The sequence below is a fragment of the Castor canadensis genome, chromosome 16 (assembly GCF_047511655.1).
Source record: "Castor canadensis chromosome 16, mCasCan1.hap1v2, whole genome shotgun sequence".
Lineage (NCBI taxonomy): Eukaryota > Metazoa > Chordata > Mammalia > Rodentia > Castoridae > Castor > Castor canadensis.
In genome coordinates, this window is record NC_133401.1 from 73,487,117 (window position 1) to 73,504,803 (window position 17,687).

At 38.8% G+C, this 17,687-nt stretch overlaps 1 protein-coding gene across 8 annotated transcripts in view; it reads left to right on the top strand.

Annotated features, from left to right (window-relative positions):
• The window catches only part of Sgcd (sarcoglycan delta), a 940,103-nt gene extending 927,226 nt beyond the window's left edge, over positions 1-12,877 (top strand). For all 8 annotated transcript variants that reach the window (XM_074057632.1, XM_074057628.1, XM_074057629.1 and 5 more), the window contains 2 exons: positions 2,788-2,911; positions 4,741-12,877. In XM_074057632.1, coding sequence (XP_073913733.1) covers positions 2,788-2,911; positions 4,741-4,914 — 298 coding nt within the window. In that variant the 3' untranslated portion in view covers positions 4,915-12,877. The remainder of the gene's footprint in view (positions 1-2,787; positions 2,912-4,740) is intronic.
• The last annotated feature ends 4,810 nt before the right edge of the window (positions 12,878-17,687 follow it).

Below are 17,687 nucleotides of genomic sequence, written 5' to 3' on the forward strand. Positions count from 1 at the left end.
CAAAATGTGACCACGGCCTAGCAAGCTAGAGGCTCTGAGTTCAAATCCCAGCACCACCAAAGATAAAAACAAAGACATGAGAAAACTCGGGATAAGCTGTACAAGTCGGCCAGACTATTTAGGAGAGAAACAAAGAGAAAAAGCACAAAACTATCAAGGTGAGAGAAGGTTGGCAGAGGGGACTCTCCACTGGATTAGATGAAGGCCTAGGCAAGAGTGAACTAAACAGCAGACACAGGACTCCTTCTTTATTGCACTGTCATCTTATCATGAGAAAAACCACATGCAAATTAAGTAGACCATGATCGATTGGCAGAACCACACCCAGCTCAGGCAACCTTGATTTTGTTACACACAAAGGGGTAAGGTCAGTAAGAAAAAAAAAAAAAAAAAAACACATTGCTTCTCTTTTGACTCTGAGACTTGAGGGGGCAAGGGGAGGGGGAGAATCCAGGCAGAAGGCTGCTGCCTGGAAACAACCAAGAACCCAGAGAGGGAGGGTCGGTGGAGCCCTCTGGACACCTGAGTTATGTAGCCAGGGATGGCTCAGGGGTGGCATTTCACTGGTTAGCTTGCTCATCTGGCTACTTCCTGAGCCCCCAGAAGGCATGCCCTGCCCAGGCAGTGAGTCACCAGTGAACGCAGGAGCTGGAGTTCCTTTTTAACGTGTTGAAGGTGTCAGAAAGTTGGAAATGTCAACTCAGGAAATGAATCTGAAAGCCATTGCCACAGTCCCTACTTCTTAAATTGCGATTCTTTCTTTGTAAGACAGGAGGCTCTTCATCCATTCCTATTTGATAATATTAAAGTAAGTCCGATTCTCCTTCTCTTGGTATATTTCTCATCTTACATACAACAAAATTGACTGACTTGTGAGTTTTCACAAATCGAAGAGACAGGAAACCACCACTACAATCGAGAGAGTGCATTTCCCTTGCCTGAAACATCCTCTCCTCAAGGAATTCAACTACTTCCCCTCCCAGCCCAATCACTGCCCTGCTCTAAATTGTCTTTGCAGAGTAAAGCCCAAGAATTGGGTTTTTTTTTGTTTGTTTTTTGTTTTTTGTTTTTTTCTGGAATAACAATAGGAACACCACATCCCTGAAAACCCAAAATGGTCCAATTCCAAAACTTTTTGAGTGCCAATAGGAGACCAGGTTTTTGGAGCATTTTGGATTTTCAGATTAAGGATGGTCAACGAAGAAAGTCTACGTAAACATTCAAAGTCCCAAAATATCTGAAATCTGATACATTTCTGCTTCCACGCATTTCAGGTAAGGAATATTCAACCCATATATGAATATTGAATACCCATTTACATTTCTAATGTATCAGCTACTATTTGAAGTACTTTATGGATAAGGAAACTGAGGCTTTCACATGTTTTCTCTCATTTGTGGAATATAGAGCTAATACAAATACAGCAATATTATGAAAAACAGGTCACGCTAATGGGTGGTCACATATGAGAGATGGAAGGCAAAAGAAGGAAGATAAAAAGGTGAATATAGTTGATGTACTCTCTATACAAGAATGAATGTAGAATTTTTAAACCTGTTGAAACCACCATAAGAAGGGGACTAAGGTAGAAAGAAGAAAAATAGAGGGGATAAACCAATTCTGGTTATAATACATATGTACATGGAAATGTCACAAGGAAACGCCTGTAGAGCTACCTTAAACAAAAATGTCATTTATTTCCTTTTACAAAATCAGAGAACAGGAAAGCAGAACAGGTCCTGTCTGGGGCAGTGTGGGAGGTATTAGTTGGGGGGGGAGATGTGGGGAAAAGGGTATAGAAAAGTGAATATAGTGCAAATACTGTGTACACATCTATGTAAATGGAAAAATGAGACCTGTTGAAATGGTTCCAGGAATGGGAGGATAAGGGAGAATGATGGAGGTGTGAATTCAACTATGATATATTTGGTATATTGTGAGAACTTTTGTAAATGCCACAATGTACAGCACAATAATTAAAAAAAAAAAAAAAGGAAACTGAGGCTTTGGGAAATTTTAGAAAGGGCAGAAGTGGAAAAGAAAGACTTAATCCCAATGATACACAGCCACCCCATACGTGCGTGTGTGTGTATGTGTGTGTGTGTATGTGTGTGGGGGGGGGTGTGTATACATACATACATACATATATACATATATACATACTACATAGAGAGAATTTCTGCACTGGGGATTGAACTCAGGACCCTGCACTTGATAGGCAGCATTCTACCACTGGAGCCATAACCCCAGCTCTTCTGCTTTCAGTTATTTTTTTTTATGTAGAGGCTCACGCTGGCCTGAGATAGGATCCACCTCCCTCTACCTCACCAGTAGCTAGAATTACAGGCATGAACCACCACACCCAGGTCTATTTTCTTAGCTTCTATCTGATTCAACCTCCATGGAAGACACAGAAAGTGGGGGCAAAGTGAAAAAAAAAATACCAATTTCAGGATGCTCGGTTTAGACTTAGGATTGCCTCACTCTTGAAACAAAATACTGTATGTAAGAGTTTGGTGCGTTACACCAATAAAGAAAATCAATCCATTGGTATAAGACAAAATGGATCTAGAATGCCTTCCTTACAACCTTTGTGAAATGCAGTGAGGATAAAGACTAGACCTTTTGTGTTCTGTCATAAACTTGACCAGGTTTCTAAAGCAAACACCAGAAAAATTCCCTGACCAGATGCTGAAACTGTTTCAGTGACCCAAGCCACAACTTCCTCTTAAATTTACCGAAAAAAGGGGGATAGGACCTTTAATCTTTGCCCTGTGTGTATTTCAGGTTGGAGTCCCCCACCCGGTCTCTGGTGATGGAAGCCCCCAAAGGGGTAGAAATAAATGCAGAAGCTGGTAATATGGAAGCCACCTGCAGAACTGAGCTGAGACTGGAGTCCAAAGATGGAGAGGTAAGGAGTGGGAAAGACAGACATCCAAAGAGACCTGGCTCTAAGAAGCCAACCTTCCCCAAAGCTGGTTTGCCAATGAGATTGGTCCTCCAATGTATCGACCAAAGGAGCCAATCAGAAGCCTTTATTTTCTGGAACAAGTGTTTGAACAGCATGAATACAAGCCAAACTCATAATACATAAAAGTTATGATTCATTATTTGTGAAAGGCTGGGATAAAAGCATGTATTCCAAATACAGAATTATGTGACCATAAAAATAAATGCTATTTCCAAACTCTCTCTCTTGTCACCCTAAAATAAGATTTAGTTAGCCAGCATAATTAAGCCATGTATCACACCCATCTGACCAAAAATGAACTTAATCTACTTGATATTATTTTATGCTTCATGCTTGTATTTTCATCGAGAATAGAGTCGGATCCAACAGCTATCTCAAACCAAAGTAAGCCAAAACTAGGGTAAAACTAGGCAACTAGGAAAGAAGAGTAGTAGATATCCATTCTCTTTACCCCAACACAGTCCTTGCAAGTTAAGCTAAGTCCTTCTCCACACACAAAAGCACAATTTAACTGCAGACTTTGAAGGCATTTTTAAGTGTTCATAAGTGAATGTTTTTTATGTTAGAATGAAAATAAGAGGGAGAAAATCTATTGTTTTCTTTTTTTAAGGCTCAACTTGCTTCTGTGTATCCACTCTGTAGATATAAAAGCCCCCTTCTGGCTTTAGTTTTTTTGTTTCAGAAGAATTTGGATGATAGCTCATTCAGTTCACAACTGCCTGTTTACACAGCTACCCACTACAACACACACACACACACACACACAGTGAATTGCCGTTCATAGCTATCTGAATTTAAACCCTGGAGGATCAGTTATAAGCATGTCTAATGGCACCTCCCATCACTGCTTCTTTCTTATAGTCATTGTCTCTCAAAGTATATTCTGTTGACTATCAACACCCGCAATTAGGAAAAGAAAGAAAAACGAAAACTCTCTTAAAAACTCATTGAAGCTAGGCACTGATGGCTCACGCCTGTAATCTTAGCTACTCAGGAGGATCACAGTTCGAAGCCAACCCGGTCAAATAGTTCCGCAAGACCGTCTCTCAAAAAAAAACCCTTCACAAAAAAAGGGCTGGAGGAATGGCTTAAGGTATAGACCTTGAGCTCAAGCCCAGTGCCACAAAAAAAAAAAAAAAAAAAATTTAAAATTTGAAAAATGCTACATAGCATAGTTTCTCTCTCACTCCCCACCTCCTTCTTGGCAGTACTGGGGTTTGAACTCAAGGCCTTGTACTTGCTAGGTAAGGGGACACCCTCAGACTGATCTTCCTACCTCTGCCTCCCACATGGCTGGTATGCACCACCACCACACCCAATTTTTTTCAACAAGGTGTCACTGTGTACCCCAGGCTGCCCTCAAACTCTCAATCTTCCTGCCTCGACCTCACAAGTACTGGGATTATAGGCATGCACAATCATACCTAGCTTTCTATTTTCCTTGAAGACGCACCTTGCACATGAATCTGAACGTACCATAGTAATGAATGTTGTTTAATATAACAGTTCCAAATTTATTTAACTTCATAACACTATTTACATTCTACATATCTTACTTTTGCAAAATGCTAATCTTGGCCAATGTGGCATTATCTTGCTAGAAAATGAACTCCTGTCTCATTCGTCTCCAAATCCCAACTGCCAACATTCCTCAACACAAAGAAGGAGCTCATGGGGTTTAAATTGAAGGAAACTTCCATCTACTGTTGCTGAATGTCAAGACATACATGGCGGCCTCTGACTCTTTCCTTTCTATTCTCTCTCTTTAGATTAAGTTAGATGCTGCGAAAATCAGACTACCTAGACTGCCTCACGGATCCTACACACCCACAGGAACAAGGCAGAAGGTTTTTGAGATCTGCGTCTGCGCCAATGGGAGGTTATTCCTGTCCCAGGCAGGAACTGGTTCCACTTGTCAGATAAACACAAGTGTCTGCCTTTGAAAGACTATCCACAGTGGACACTGTCAGCAGCATAAAGGCCTTTTTTTTGGCTTGAGATACTGGCTGCCATCTATTTTTACTCGAACACAGAAAGCCTATCAAAGACCTTTTGTGTGTGTGTGTGTGTGTGTGTGTGTGTGTGCGCGCGCGCGCGCGTGCGTGTGTGTTTGTGTGTGTGAGTGAATATAAATATATATAAATATATAAATAAATATATATATATATCCTCTGTATAAAATGAGGTTTCAGTACAAAAGGAACCATGGTGACCCTGTGATACCCACTGTCATTTTTCATCCCATCACCACCACCGACAAGATCTAAACCCTCATTCAGGCTTAGTACTCCCCAGACTGTTCTGAATCACAATGCATCGAACACTCACAGAATATTCATCAATATGCTGAAGTGACAACATAGCTTCTACATTTGTGTCACCAGAGGTACAGATGGCGGGAATTCTCCAAGTCATGCTTGAGCACTGAAGTCCTTATGTCAAAAATAGACAGGTGGCAGGTCTAGAACCTCAGCACTTGGGAGGCTGAGGCAGGAGATCACTAGGTCATGGAGGTCAGCCATAGGGACTCAACTTTTTAGCCAATTTCCTTGGGGCTTTTGTCACTGAGTGACTCAGAAGGCTTAATTTGAACAAACTGAATTGTTCATCTAACTTCTACTTATCTCGCTTCTTTTAAACTCACATATACTCCCACAATCAGGATTAAAGTTATAAATCAGCACAAAATAGGATAACAGCTGCTCCTCTGTAGGCTTGAAGCTACTCAATGGCCTGCCAGGCAAAGAATAAATGGACGATATGTCTCTGTTTAAAGGAAAAATGGCTCAAAAGCTGTTATGTGCTCTCACTTCTGACTTTATCCAACAGACTGACCCAAAATGATCAGGTTGATCAAAATCCCCAGAGGCAAGAGAAGCCATTTTAAGAAAGAAAACAAAGCATAGCCTAGGGAACCTAATTAATTTTCACTGGGCTTGGCATTGGTAGGTAATTTAGAGACATGCCCTGTGTGTTTAAAGGTACACACAAACTGTCGGGCTTTGATCTCCCTATGTATTTTTTTCAGTGCTAAGATCTATTCATATTCCTGAATCCTCTGTTTTCTTCAAGAATCACACATTTAAAGCACCACCTGTAGCCAGAGGTCCATATAAACGGAGTCAGGTGGCTTTATCAGAATTACTGTTTCCCCTGGAGCCCAGCATTACCCACTCCCACATATGTGGAAGCAGTGCTCACATTCCCGCCATCAGCTACCTCTCATCACTCCACCTTCATTGTCACACTCCAGGGTCACCCTGGCCAGCTCTTGTGCTGGGACAAGGGATTATACCATCTCTGTTCAAAGAGGGAGAAATGTGCCTATGCCTTAAGTCAATGCACTCAGCAAGGAGAAGCACATCCTATTTATCTCATTGTTATCTGTAGTTTGTTTTGGGTAATTGCAGGGGAGTGATTTAGTCATGAGTAGGCATCAAAAGCCAGTAGACAGACCCAATGGTTAACAGATGTGGACTCTATGGAGATGTGACTGGCTTAGACAGCAATGGATGCCATTTGACCCACGGTGGCCCCGTAGTCCTAAGTGAAGTTATATTTGTATGCTTGAACAGCATTTGGGGTTTTTTGTTTTGTTTTTTGTTTTTCCTCAACAAAGTTCTAATTTTTCTTACTTCACAAGCAGGAAGATGACAAAGAGGTTTGATATTTTTGAGATGACACTGGGTTTTTACCCATGGAATGTAAAGCAAGCTGTGTGTGACTTAGGGGAAGGGGGTGGGTCCTACCCTGTCCAGTAACTTTGCTGGCTTCTAGACCCCAGGCTTGGTCCCCTCTCTCTCACTGAATATCTCACACAAAAGAATTCAGTTGGTCAATATTAGCGCAAAGTCTAAGATTGCTCAATTTACAGCACTAAGGTCTCAAAAGGAATATCATAGAAGACAGCAAGTTACCTGAAATGAGCATTCCTATTATTCTTTAGGCCCTCACTATTGGAGTCTGCATATGTCACACCCAGGGTTTTTCCAAGCCAGGAGAAGGCCTTTTTTGGCTATTAGGAGCACCTACCTGATAACAACTCTGAGTTCCCTGTGGCTAAATACATTAGGATGGGGTTGGGTTGGGTTATTAATGATATTTTTTGGTTGTCATATTTCATTAGCAGGACAAAAGGTTCAAGGCTCAAGTTTCTAAATTCTTTTGCTAAAGGAGTTTTTTTTTTAAGCAGATAAACCATCTGTGCTTTTAGTCATCTCATGAAAATCATCTACAAATGATGAGAAAAACAAAGTTCTCTGCACCTCTTTTTTCTGATTTTTGTTCCAATCATGACATAAAAGTCTAAGGTCAGCACCTTGAGAGTTTTATGTCAATGAAAACAGATCAGTAAAAATATGTGATCTTATATGAAAAACTTAATCCTATGGAGAATCATATCACAAACCCAGAATATAAACCAAGAACATTTGGGTGATATATGATATAAAATTCTGGATTTGTTTTATGCTAAATGTCCACACTCTACAAGCAGGATTCTGGGGTGGGTTAAGCTATGTATTTCAGTTCAGACTTTAGAAATTGGTAAAATATACTCTAAGATCTTCAGTGTACTCCATATGCTTTCCAACCAGAATATTTATCCATGGTCATGAAAGAAAGTTTTGCCTAAATTCTGGGAAAAAAATAGCTTTCATATTAAAATCTGCTAACTCCTAATTTTTAAAAATGAGATTCTTTCTAATCTTTATACATAATGTCTTCTAGACAATCACACCTTTGGGTATATTAAGCAATTGTTGATATAACAAAGAGTGCAAATGACTCTTCAGTGTACTCGGTGAGCTAATATTCTTCAGAAGACCTTTTTAAAAATTAAAAAAATTGATCTCCAAGTATGTTTAGCATTAGTTCTATTTGATATCTGCTCAATAAGCCATAAAAGCCCTGTTTGGGGAAACTACCTGAGTATGACAAAGTTTTAGAAAGCCCTGTAGTGGACGTCTTAGGGGGAAGTTTGACTTATCAAGGGATAGAGCTTGTAAATTTGAACTGGCTTTTGGCTTCCTTTAGGTCATGTTCCCTTTGGATAAATTCTCATTGCACATTTAGCATTCATAGACCAAAGACCATTCGAGGTTTGACCCTAGGGCAAGGATCGGCAAACTATGACCTGGAGACAAAATCTGACTCACCACTTGCTTTTTTGTAAATAGGTTTATTGTAACACAGCCACATACATCATTTACATATTGTCTGTGACTGATATCACTTTTCAGCATTGGGGTTGAGTAGTGTCAGAGACTGCATGGCCCACAAAACATAACTATGACTATTGGGCCCTTTACAGAGAAAGTTTGCTGACCCTTGACCTAGAGGTCCCATCGTTTTTGTTGGATATAGCAAGAAAGAAAACATCTTTCCCAGTTGCAGGGAGTAAGCGTGCATGTGAGTTTGGCAAAATATTGTAGGAAGGAAGGCTGTCCTTACACTACATGAAAAAGTGATCAACCTTCTAGAGAAATAAGATCAGAGGATGTGGGGGAAAAGGGAAGATGGAGTCTGGAGAAGCTTAGTGGAAAGGGAATGCTGTAATGCTCCAAGGGTCTTCTCTGAGGACTCTTGATAGGTGTCCTCAGGTGAGCTTCACTGTGGGACTAGGAACAGCACTGTATGCCCTGAAAATACTCCTGCTGTCTAGAGTGTTATAGAAGTCAGAGGGCTCCACCACACCTTCCCATATTCCTTGAGAATATTTTTGACTTTGCATATTTTTGGCCTCTCTGACCACAGTCCTCCACATTGCAGTGTACTTACCACCACTGCCAGGCCCTGAAGGAAGAAGGAGCAGCATCTTAAAGGATATAGGAAATAAAAGAGCAAATTCTTTTTATGAAGCCCTTGCTGGGCATGAACTAATCAATGCCAGTTTGCTTTTGTTTCCAAGGTTTTGGGAGAGAATGCAAAAGAGGACATATTTGGGATTCTAACATCCTTCTTTCTTCTGCTGTGGTAAAGGCAGGTTCCTACCAGATATCTTTCTCTTCAATCAATATCCCTGTCACTGAGTGGGGCTGATTGAGGGCGCTCGTTATTAATACAGCACTCTTTGTAAGTGTGAATTATTCACCTGGGAGTTTGTTTGTTTGTTTTGTTTTTTATGGAAATGACCACCATTTTCAGTCCCTAATCTCTGTCACTCCAGGGAGTCCCTCAGTCTTTTACATGGCTACAGGTGAAAAAAGATTAAGATGGCAACAGAATAAGAATACCTTGCTTTTGTTTATTTTAGGCAACAGGTAGCATGATGTTTGGACCAAAGGGGGAGTTGATCCATTTTAAGGCTCTGTGAAAGGTGAAAATTTTCATTTAGGTAAGTTGCAAACAAAACCAGTTTTCCCTCTTCCCTTGTCCCAGGAAATCTTAGGCAAAAAGAAGATAAAGAAGCAGTTCCTTGAGCAGTACATTTGCATGGGGTACCAGTAGCAGGCGGAGTGGAAGTTATGATGAAAGAAACCACCTGAGAAAACAGGCCTTTTATCTCCAAGATAAAATGTCTCTCTTGGGGTCTTTCATCACTTTCTCCTTGTGGAAGGCTTCCCTGATTCCATCACATTTCCATTCTCATAGTCAACGCTACTGCATTGGGATGTCAGATGCATCTCTTTCTTTGTGGTAACTGGAATTTAAAATTATACACTTGCCTCTGAATTTCTCATTCACAAAGCCAAACCACTGATAAGAGATAAAGCAGCCGGAAGCCTGCTGCTTCAGCCAGCATGGTGCACCATCCTCATTAGCACTTTCAAAACCAAAGTGATTTCCATGGCTCATAAAAGCTTTCTTCATAATGGAGAGCATGAAATTCCTCAAGGCAGGTCTGCATGGCCAGGGCAGATCACTACTTCTGAGAGGTCCTCCTTTTGAGTATTGTTATAGCACGACTGTAAAAGAAAATCCCCTTTTGGGGGCACCCATGCTCACACATGCTACTTGGTTTTCCCCACATTCTTTTTGTAGATATTGACAGAGGAGAAAATTAGTGTCTTCCTTAGAGCAAAGGACAGCAAGAATGTCATAAGTTCTTGAAGTCATAACACGGTATTAATAATGCCATGCAACTCGTGGGTAAAACAGTCTCAAACATACTAACCCAACCCAGCAACTGGTACTATAAGTACCTGTCTTGAAGTTTGCAACTGAAATAGAAGAAAGAAGGAATACCTATAGGCAAGAAACAGATTTGGAATCCCAATCCATGTGTCACAGTAGGAAGCCAGAGTAGAGTTCCAAATGTCTCTCACCAGCAAGCCAGTGGATTTTGCTTCATTGCTGAATATTATTTACCAAGATCACCTAAACAAAACAAGTATCAAACTGCCCTCACTGGAAGAAGGAGGAATTAAAATATCTATTTAAGCTAAAATCTTCCCTGCCTGTCTTGTCTTCACAGACTTCTACATTTGAGCTTTTTTCAGTGAAATCATAGATAGCTCAGATTTCATAAACTGAGAAAATCTAAATGTGGGAGCATTAAAGCAACAGATTGAGGACTGGGAGATGACATTTGTCAACTGGAGAGGTATTGGTGTTTCATCTAATTCATGGAATTCTATGATCTTGAAGGTCATGGGTTCTTTCAAAAATAGGAAGAAAGCTATGAAACTTCTCGGCAAAAGGAATCACACCCACACAATTTTGAATAAGATAAGGAGTTTTCTCAGACCCGAAACCTACTAAGACATGAAAAGAACTGGATTCTATTCTTGATCATTATATTCATTAGTATTCATAGAACACTTACTATGTGCTAGGCAGCACCGTGCTAAAACCTCACATTTAATCCTCAAAACTATCCTTTGAGTTGGGTTCTATAATAGTTGCAATTTACAGATGTGGACAGTAGGGCTTAGAAAAGGTAAGAAACTTATCCAAAGTCACTAAGTCAGTAAGTGGCAGGACAAGAATGTGAACCCTCCTCCTGAGCAGTATATTCTGAAGTTGTCAACATGTCAAACAATTTTTCAAGTGGTTGGGAAGTGTCTCCTACTGAGTTTTACACTGATCTTGAGTAAATGAGGCCACAGGACATTTACCTCCTTGTAGTCCTCACCAGGGTAGCATCTAATAAAGTATAGATACCCAGGGTGAAAAAAGAGAAACCTGCTTGAGTAATAGAAGCTATAGAACCAAAAATTTGGTTTGTTGTGGTGTGGATGTGACTTTTGTTAAGTCAGGCCCTTATCATTACAGAGGGAAAGGTGTCTGAATTGTTAGCCTCATATTTATGAGACAATTTTTACATTCAGTAATCTATAGATACAGCTAAGTAAAGCAGCATTCCCTCACACTTCCTTCCTCCCTCCCTTCAAAAAACAAATGTCTTATTTTAGTTGAAGTCTTTGGCACTATTTGGTTGTCATTCTTCCCAGTCTTTACTTGTGGCAAAATGAAAGGAAAGAACCATAGAAATCCCAATCTCTATCACTGTCCCTATTCCTACCAAAAGACAGAACTACAGAGGGCTCACTTAACACTAGGCACTTCACACAACATAGAGCTGAGCTGGTCCCTTTGGCCATGTAATAGCTTAAGCCCTGTGCCATGTCAGCCATCACTGGTAGGTCATATCCTTCCCCAGGTGCGGAATTGTCACCAAAGCTTTCAGGCCAGCACCACTGATCATCTGAGTTGGAAATGAGACTCGTATGCCCATTCTTGTTTACAATGGCACCCCTTAACCAGTATTTTACCTGGTGTCCTACGTTCAAGAGAGGGTAGTGGAATCCCAACTAAGAAAGGAGAAAATGAGTGCATCTGAAATTCATTATAACTGGGGCACGTGGAACACTTTCCTTTTCTGAGCAAAGACACTGGGCTTTGATCTGTAAGGTAAAACAGCAAAGTCTTTGAAGAATTAACTCAGCTAAGAGCCATATGAATAGGTTACACGCCAGTACACTCTGGTTAAAGTCCTGCTGTCAACCTGACCTGCCCAGAGCTGAGAGAGCTACACAGCAGAGACAGGATCTGTCCTGCTTTCATGCACTTCCTACACAGCACTAGGGAAACTAGCTAGACACACTGCACCCAAACACACTCAGCCCAAGGGCCAGTACTTGTCTTGCTCAACCTCCCCATAAAACCTTAGAAAAGGGATGCAACAAATGTGTAAGATCCTATCTTAGGATGTCAGACAGGAATTTCCTTTCAAATGGTGTAAAATGGCAAGGCAAGAATGGGTACTTTTAAAGGGTCTCATGGAACTAACCTCCCCCGAGCCAGAAATCTGGCTCCCTGGAACAGAAGGAAGATTCTAGCAAAGGGAACTCTTGTCCCTTCAACTTGGTAACACAAACTAAATTTCAACCTGATGTTTTTGTGAGGGGTGGGAAGACATTTTCTATATGTTAACCATCTCTCTAGTCAAGATTTTCCCTTTTGGGGTCCATGAACAGTAGAAACACACTTCTTAAGGGGGTCAAGTTTTAGAAAGAAAAGGCAGTGGACATTTGTCATGTGGCAGCAAGATGCACTTTGGAGAAGCCAGACTCTGGTGCTGCTAACAGAAAAGATGAGGTCATAGAGGTCCTATTTGCTTAGAGCTTTTGAACTTTGGGAGATTATGAATTTTGGAAATGAAGCCCCATTCCCATGAAGCAATTGAGTTCACCTTTGTGTTATTTTGGGGGGGGTTGTTTTGTTTTGTTTTTCCTCTGGATCTGGGTGTGATGTAAGAAGAGAGCCTTTTAGTTTTGTTTGGAATAACATCAATCCTTGCACACTCTATGCAAAAATTTTGTAAGCATTGCAATAATGCTATGAATTACAAGGAACTATTTTAACTTTATTACACTTTCTGTATAAAACAATTTGTATTTAATATTATTTCAACTGCAGTCTTGTAAAATATATTAATAAAGATAATGATTGTTAAGAAGGAAAGCACACTTCGTCCCCTTCTTGAGGGAGCTCCTCTCTCACAGTTAGTGCATCAGTCACTCCCATGCACTCTACCTCAGAAATACATTTCAGATAAACTTCTCTTCCACACCTCTTGGAGGGATGCTCTAACATGTTGGGTAAGCCAATTGGGGTTCTCAGGAAGACACACTGACAGCCTTATAAAAGATGTTAGAAGGTAAGCATAGACTGAATTTGGGAGTCCCCAGGATTTGGAGCAGGTCAAGGGAGTGGTTCTTCCTGACTACTTTCCTAATAATTCCCTATATCAACTCTGGCAGCAGCTTACAACTTTCCTCTCTAAAGCTTTGACAAAGTCAGTCTGAATGGTCCTACTGGGTAAAATCTTTTGAACAAGCATCCCCGGTCATCCTGTGGAGTACCATTTTTTCAGTCAGGTGCTGCCCTCTCTTGTCCAATCAGTTTTCATCCTCTTCTAAAGACTATCCCAGGAATGTGTCCTTAGATGGCCCCATGATGAACTCATGTATGAGGGAAGGCAAAACCACTCTCACTTACATACCTTAATCCATCATTCCCTTTGTGCCACAATGGGAAGTTACTGCTATATTATTTATTTCACCTTGCCCAGAATTCCCTCCTGTCCAGCACCATGTCACCCCAGAATATCATCCTTCCTAATCTCATTCATGTTTCATCTCTCATGTGTCACTGTTCTCCCTCAGTTTCCCTACTAATTTGTTTTCTAAATACTATGTTGTACTATAGTTTACTTATTTGCCTATCTTTCAGGGATACTGGAATACTTACATTCATTTTTAAAGTTTATGTAGACTCGATCACTTACCTGAGTTGATCTTCACAATAATGTTATAAGGTAGCCTCATGTAGAAAATCTAAGGGAATTTTACATATCCAATGCATGATAGAACCAATGTCCATTCTGTTATATTTTCATCTAAAACTACATCTCATTAAATTAACCTCCTGACTCCAAATGACACTGAAGGCACATTATAGAATCCTCAGTGTAAAAGTATATCAGAAAAATTTCATTCCCAGGTAGGTTCAATTTATGCCTAAAGATGCAGTCATTTTATTACCTGGTTTCTCTTTTGGAAAAACTTACCCCCCCCCAAAAAAAAAAAAACTCAAAGAGAATGAAATGATCAGTTAAGAGATCTGATGAAAAGAATGCTTAATCTTAGCTAAAAATAAATACTAATAAGAAAGAAAGACTGTTACTAATGAGCCAAAATATCTGACATCATTGTTGACACAAAGTTCAAAAGCAGATGGCATTCCAGGAAGCTAAAAGAACTTCTATTCCTTTTCCCTCAAGAAAGAGATTGTTGGGTTTTTTGTTTTTGTTTTTGTTTTTTAAGTCTCAACAACAATAGCAACTTTTAGATTTCTCATGTCTTGACTCCTTCAAAAAAGACTTAAGATTCTGTAACAACCCCGGTGCCACTTGGTCCTGGGACGAGAACCACGGGAAAAAGGGAGGGAATGGGGTTTAGCGTGCAGAGGAATAAACTGGACATGTTTCAGAAAAAATTGTGAGCAACATGCCTGAGTGAGCATATCCAATTAAGTACAATGACAAGTTAATTTCAGTTTGCATATACCAAATTTTAATTACACTACACAATACTCAACACTTGCAGTGGAAGATCAGTTTATAACCACCCGCATTAGTGGTCAGAGGGCAGACACCAGATGATAAGCTTTCAGACTCCCTGGCAAAAATAAATATCATTAAAGAATACTTGTGAGATATTTTAAGATAACTCTTACTAAAATTTAAAATGGGTACATAAAATAATGAGAATTGAACCTTCCAAATTATAGCTTATTTGATTAGGAAGTAAGCATTTTTGAGGTAGCAAATTATCTAGGACAATAGATATTATATCAAAGTTACAAATTATAACACTAAAGTATCACAATGTTATTCTATTAAGAACTCAAGAGTTATATTTAATAACATAGTGAGCAAAAAGTAATCTAGACTTAGAATTTAAAAAATCATTATTTAAAAGTAGATTTATGGTAAAAAATATTGGGAGAGATTTAGTTTAATTATATAATTATAATAAATAGTATGTCTTGTCTCACTGGTTGTACACAGCCAAGCCACCTATGATCAGGCAAGACACAAAGATCAAAAAATCCCAAACTATGAAAAAGAAAAAGAAATTTATAGGAGAAAATTTTTTTACCACTGTGTATCTTATTCCAAAATGGCAAAGCATAAAAAATTCTCTGGGTGCGCTCTCTCTCTCTCTCTCTCTCTCTCTCTCTCTCTCTCTCACTCACACACACACATACACCCCTCTATAACAAGAAAAAAACCTTTTGTGATTACATAAAACAAATTAAATGAAAAATTAAAAAAACTCTTCAGACTATGTTCTCTGAAAATAAAAATAGTTGATAAATTTTATATCAACCCAAAAATCCCTGGAATGTAAGAAGAAACATCATTCCCCTAACTAATTAGTAATTTGAGAAAAGAACCAGCATGTTTTAAAGGATGATAATTAAAAGTACTACAAATTATACAATCTGGCTAACCCAGTTTTCCAACATAATAAAAGCATTTAATTTATCAATAAAGAAATGAATAAATAAGGTATTCATATTAAGACTCCAGAACAAGCAGCAAAAGAACAAAAATCAGCAAAAAAATAAGATAATTCTAAATTTTACATCTGACAAAACTGAAACCCCAATATGGCTGGCAAATCATTTGAGCATAAAAATAATCATTTAAAAGTACATATAGCAACATGGTAAATCCTTATATGAAAACTAGAAAAACTCAATGAAATGTACAACTTATAACTTCACCAAAATTAAGAAAAGTAAAAGTTAGTGCTCATTTCTTTAATCAAACTTAAAGTGATTTTTGTTTAGGAAATTCTACCAAAGACACACTTTCTGCTATAAATTAATATTACATATGTTAAGTATTATATATAAATGCATATATGCATTAATAAATTTAGGTGAAAATATATAAGAAATATGCTGTAACCTATGCTAGGAAAAATGTAGAATTTTGAGAGAGGGCATATAAAACAAAGAGAACTCTTAGCTGTGCAGACCAAAATTGATAAGGATTTGTTTTTATTCCTCAAGATAATTCATGCATTTCACAAAAGGCCAATTCCAACAGACATTTTTCTGGAAAGTAAAAATCTAAAAAGATTCCAGACTAAATAACAGAAAAAAAAGATAAGCAATATATATTTTTTTTTTTACAAAAGGTTTTCATATGACAAAAACCTTATAGACTGGCTTAAAATCACTAACAGCCACAGTGAAGACAGTGTTTCAGAAACAGAGATGAAGAGCAAAGCATTTGGTATCATTTTTCTACCTGGAAAACATCCTCTTTCTTGGCCTGGATTGACCCTGCTCATCATCCCTACTCCTTCCAGGCTTCTCTGGTTTGTGCTCCTGCTGTTATCAGGCAGCCTTTCTCAGGGTACCCTGGCCATACCTCCACCATGGCTTGCACGGTATTGAAGTAGTCTTTTAACGTTTCTGCTCCCCCATGGAAGAAGGGCCCAACAACAAAGGAACAGCTTCTCATTGTTTCATCACTTGAGCCTTCCAGAGCACGAAGCACCTGAATAGAAATGATGGAACTGAACAGAAAACCCAGAAAAAGAAGCGAATCCAAGACTTCATCTTAGACCAATTTATCAGTTCAATCTATCACTTAATTTTACACTCCAAACTAGAAAGCAAGAACAAGAAGGTGTTGTCTACACTCCTTTAGATTGCATGTGAGTAGTATGACAATGAAACAAACAGCCACAGATATGAAATCAGCAAGGCTGGAAAAGAACATGGTGACCGGGAAGCAGATGGCCATAATATCATTACAAACCAACAGAAAAGGTAATGATTGCTTTATTGATATTGGAAAAACTGATCAGCTTTTCTGTGTGTGTGTGTGTGTGTGTGTGTGTGTGTGAAGTTGAGGGACCCTCAGAGTCACACTGTAACTCCAGTTGACCAATAAAATACATCTGTTTACTGGGCATCTATTGAACACTTACTTATTCCTTTGCAAATAACATACTATCCTTGCTCAAGAATATTTCAGAGTCTAGTGAGGTAGATGAGGATCTACACTGGCTTATTTTAACACAGTATGGAAAAGCTTTGCAAAAAATAAAATAAAAGGAAAGACATTAGCAGTATACCTACAATCTATGGAAAAATGGTACAGAGAACCACAAAGAGGAAATACTAGCCCATTCGAGCATATGCAATTCTTAACTTCTTTCTTCCCTTGTCCCACTGCCATGCACAGAACTTTTATAAGAAATTAAATAAAGTAAAAGAAATAGTTAAAAATTATGAGCTTGGAGGAGCTCACACAGATTAATAAGAAAACCATCAAGATATCAATAAATAAACAAAGGAGATGATAAGCACATAATTCACAGAAGCAAAACATGTTCTTTCTGGAAGAGGTAATAAAATTAATAAACACTTTTCAAAGAAAACAAAGATATGCAACCACACTAAATATCCACCCTAAGATGCAATCTGATTTTATAAATATTAAAAGGTGCTGCATAGAAGCTACTAAATAAAACACACTAAATTTATTGCATAAATGCAGTTAAACATGGTCATACCCTTGCAAAAAAAATTAAGAGCAAACCAATAAGTTTTTTTTAATCTGTCAATTTTTAAAAAGTCTATCAGATGGGTTTAAATAGTGGTCACTACATAGTGACTGTTCCACTAAGGATAATGTAGTAAGGCTCTTTTATACTTTATGTTTAATCCTGAAAAGAACCCTGTA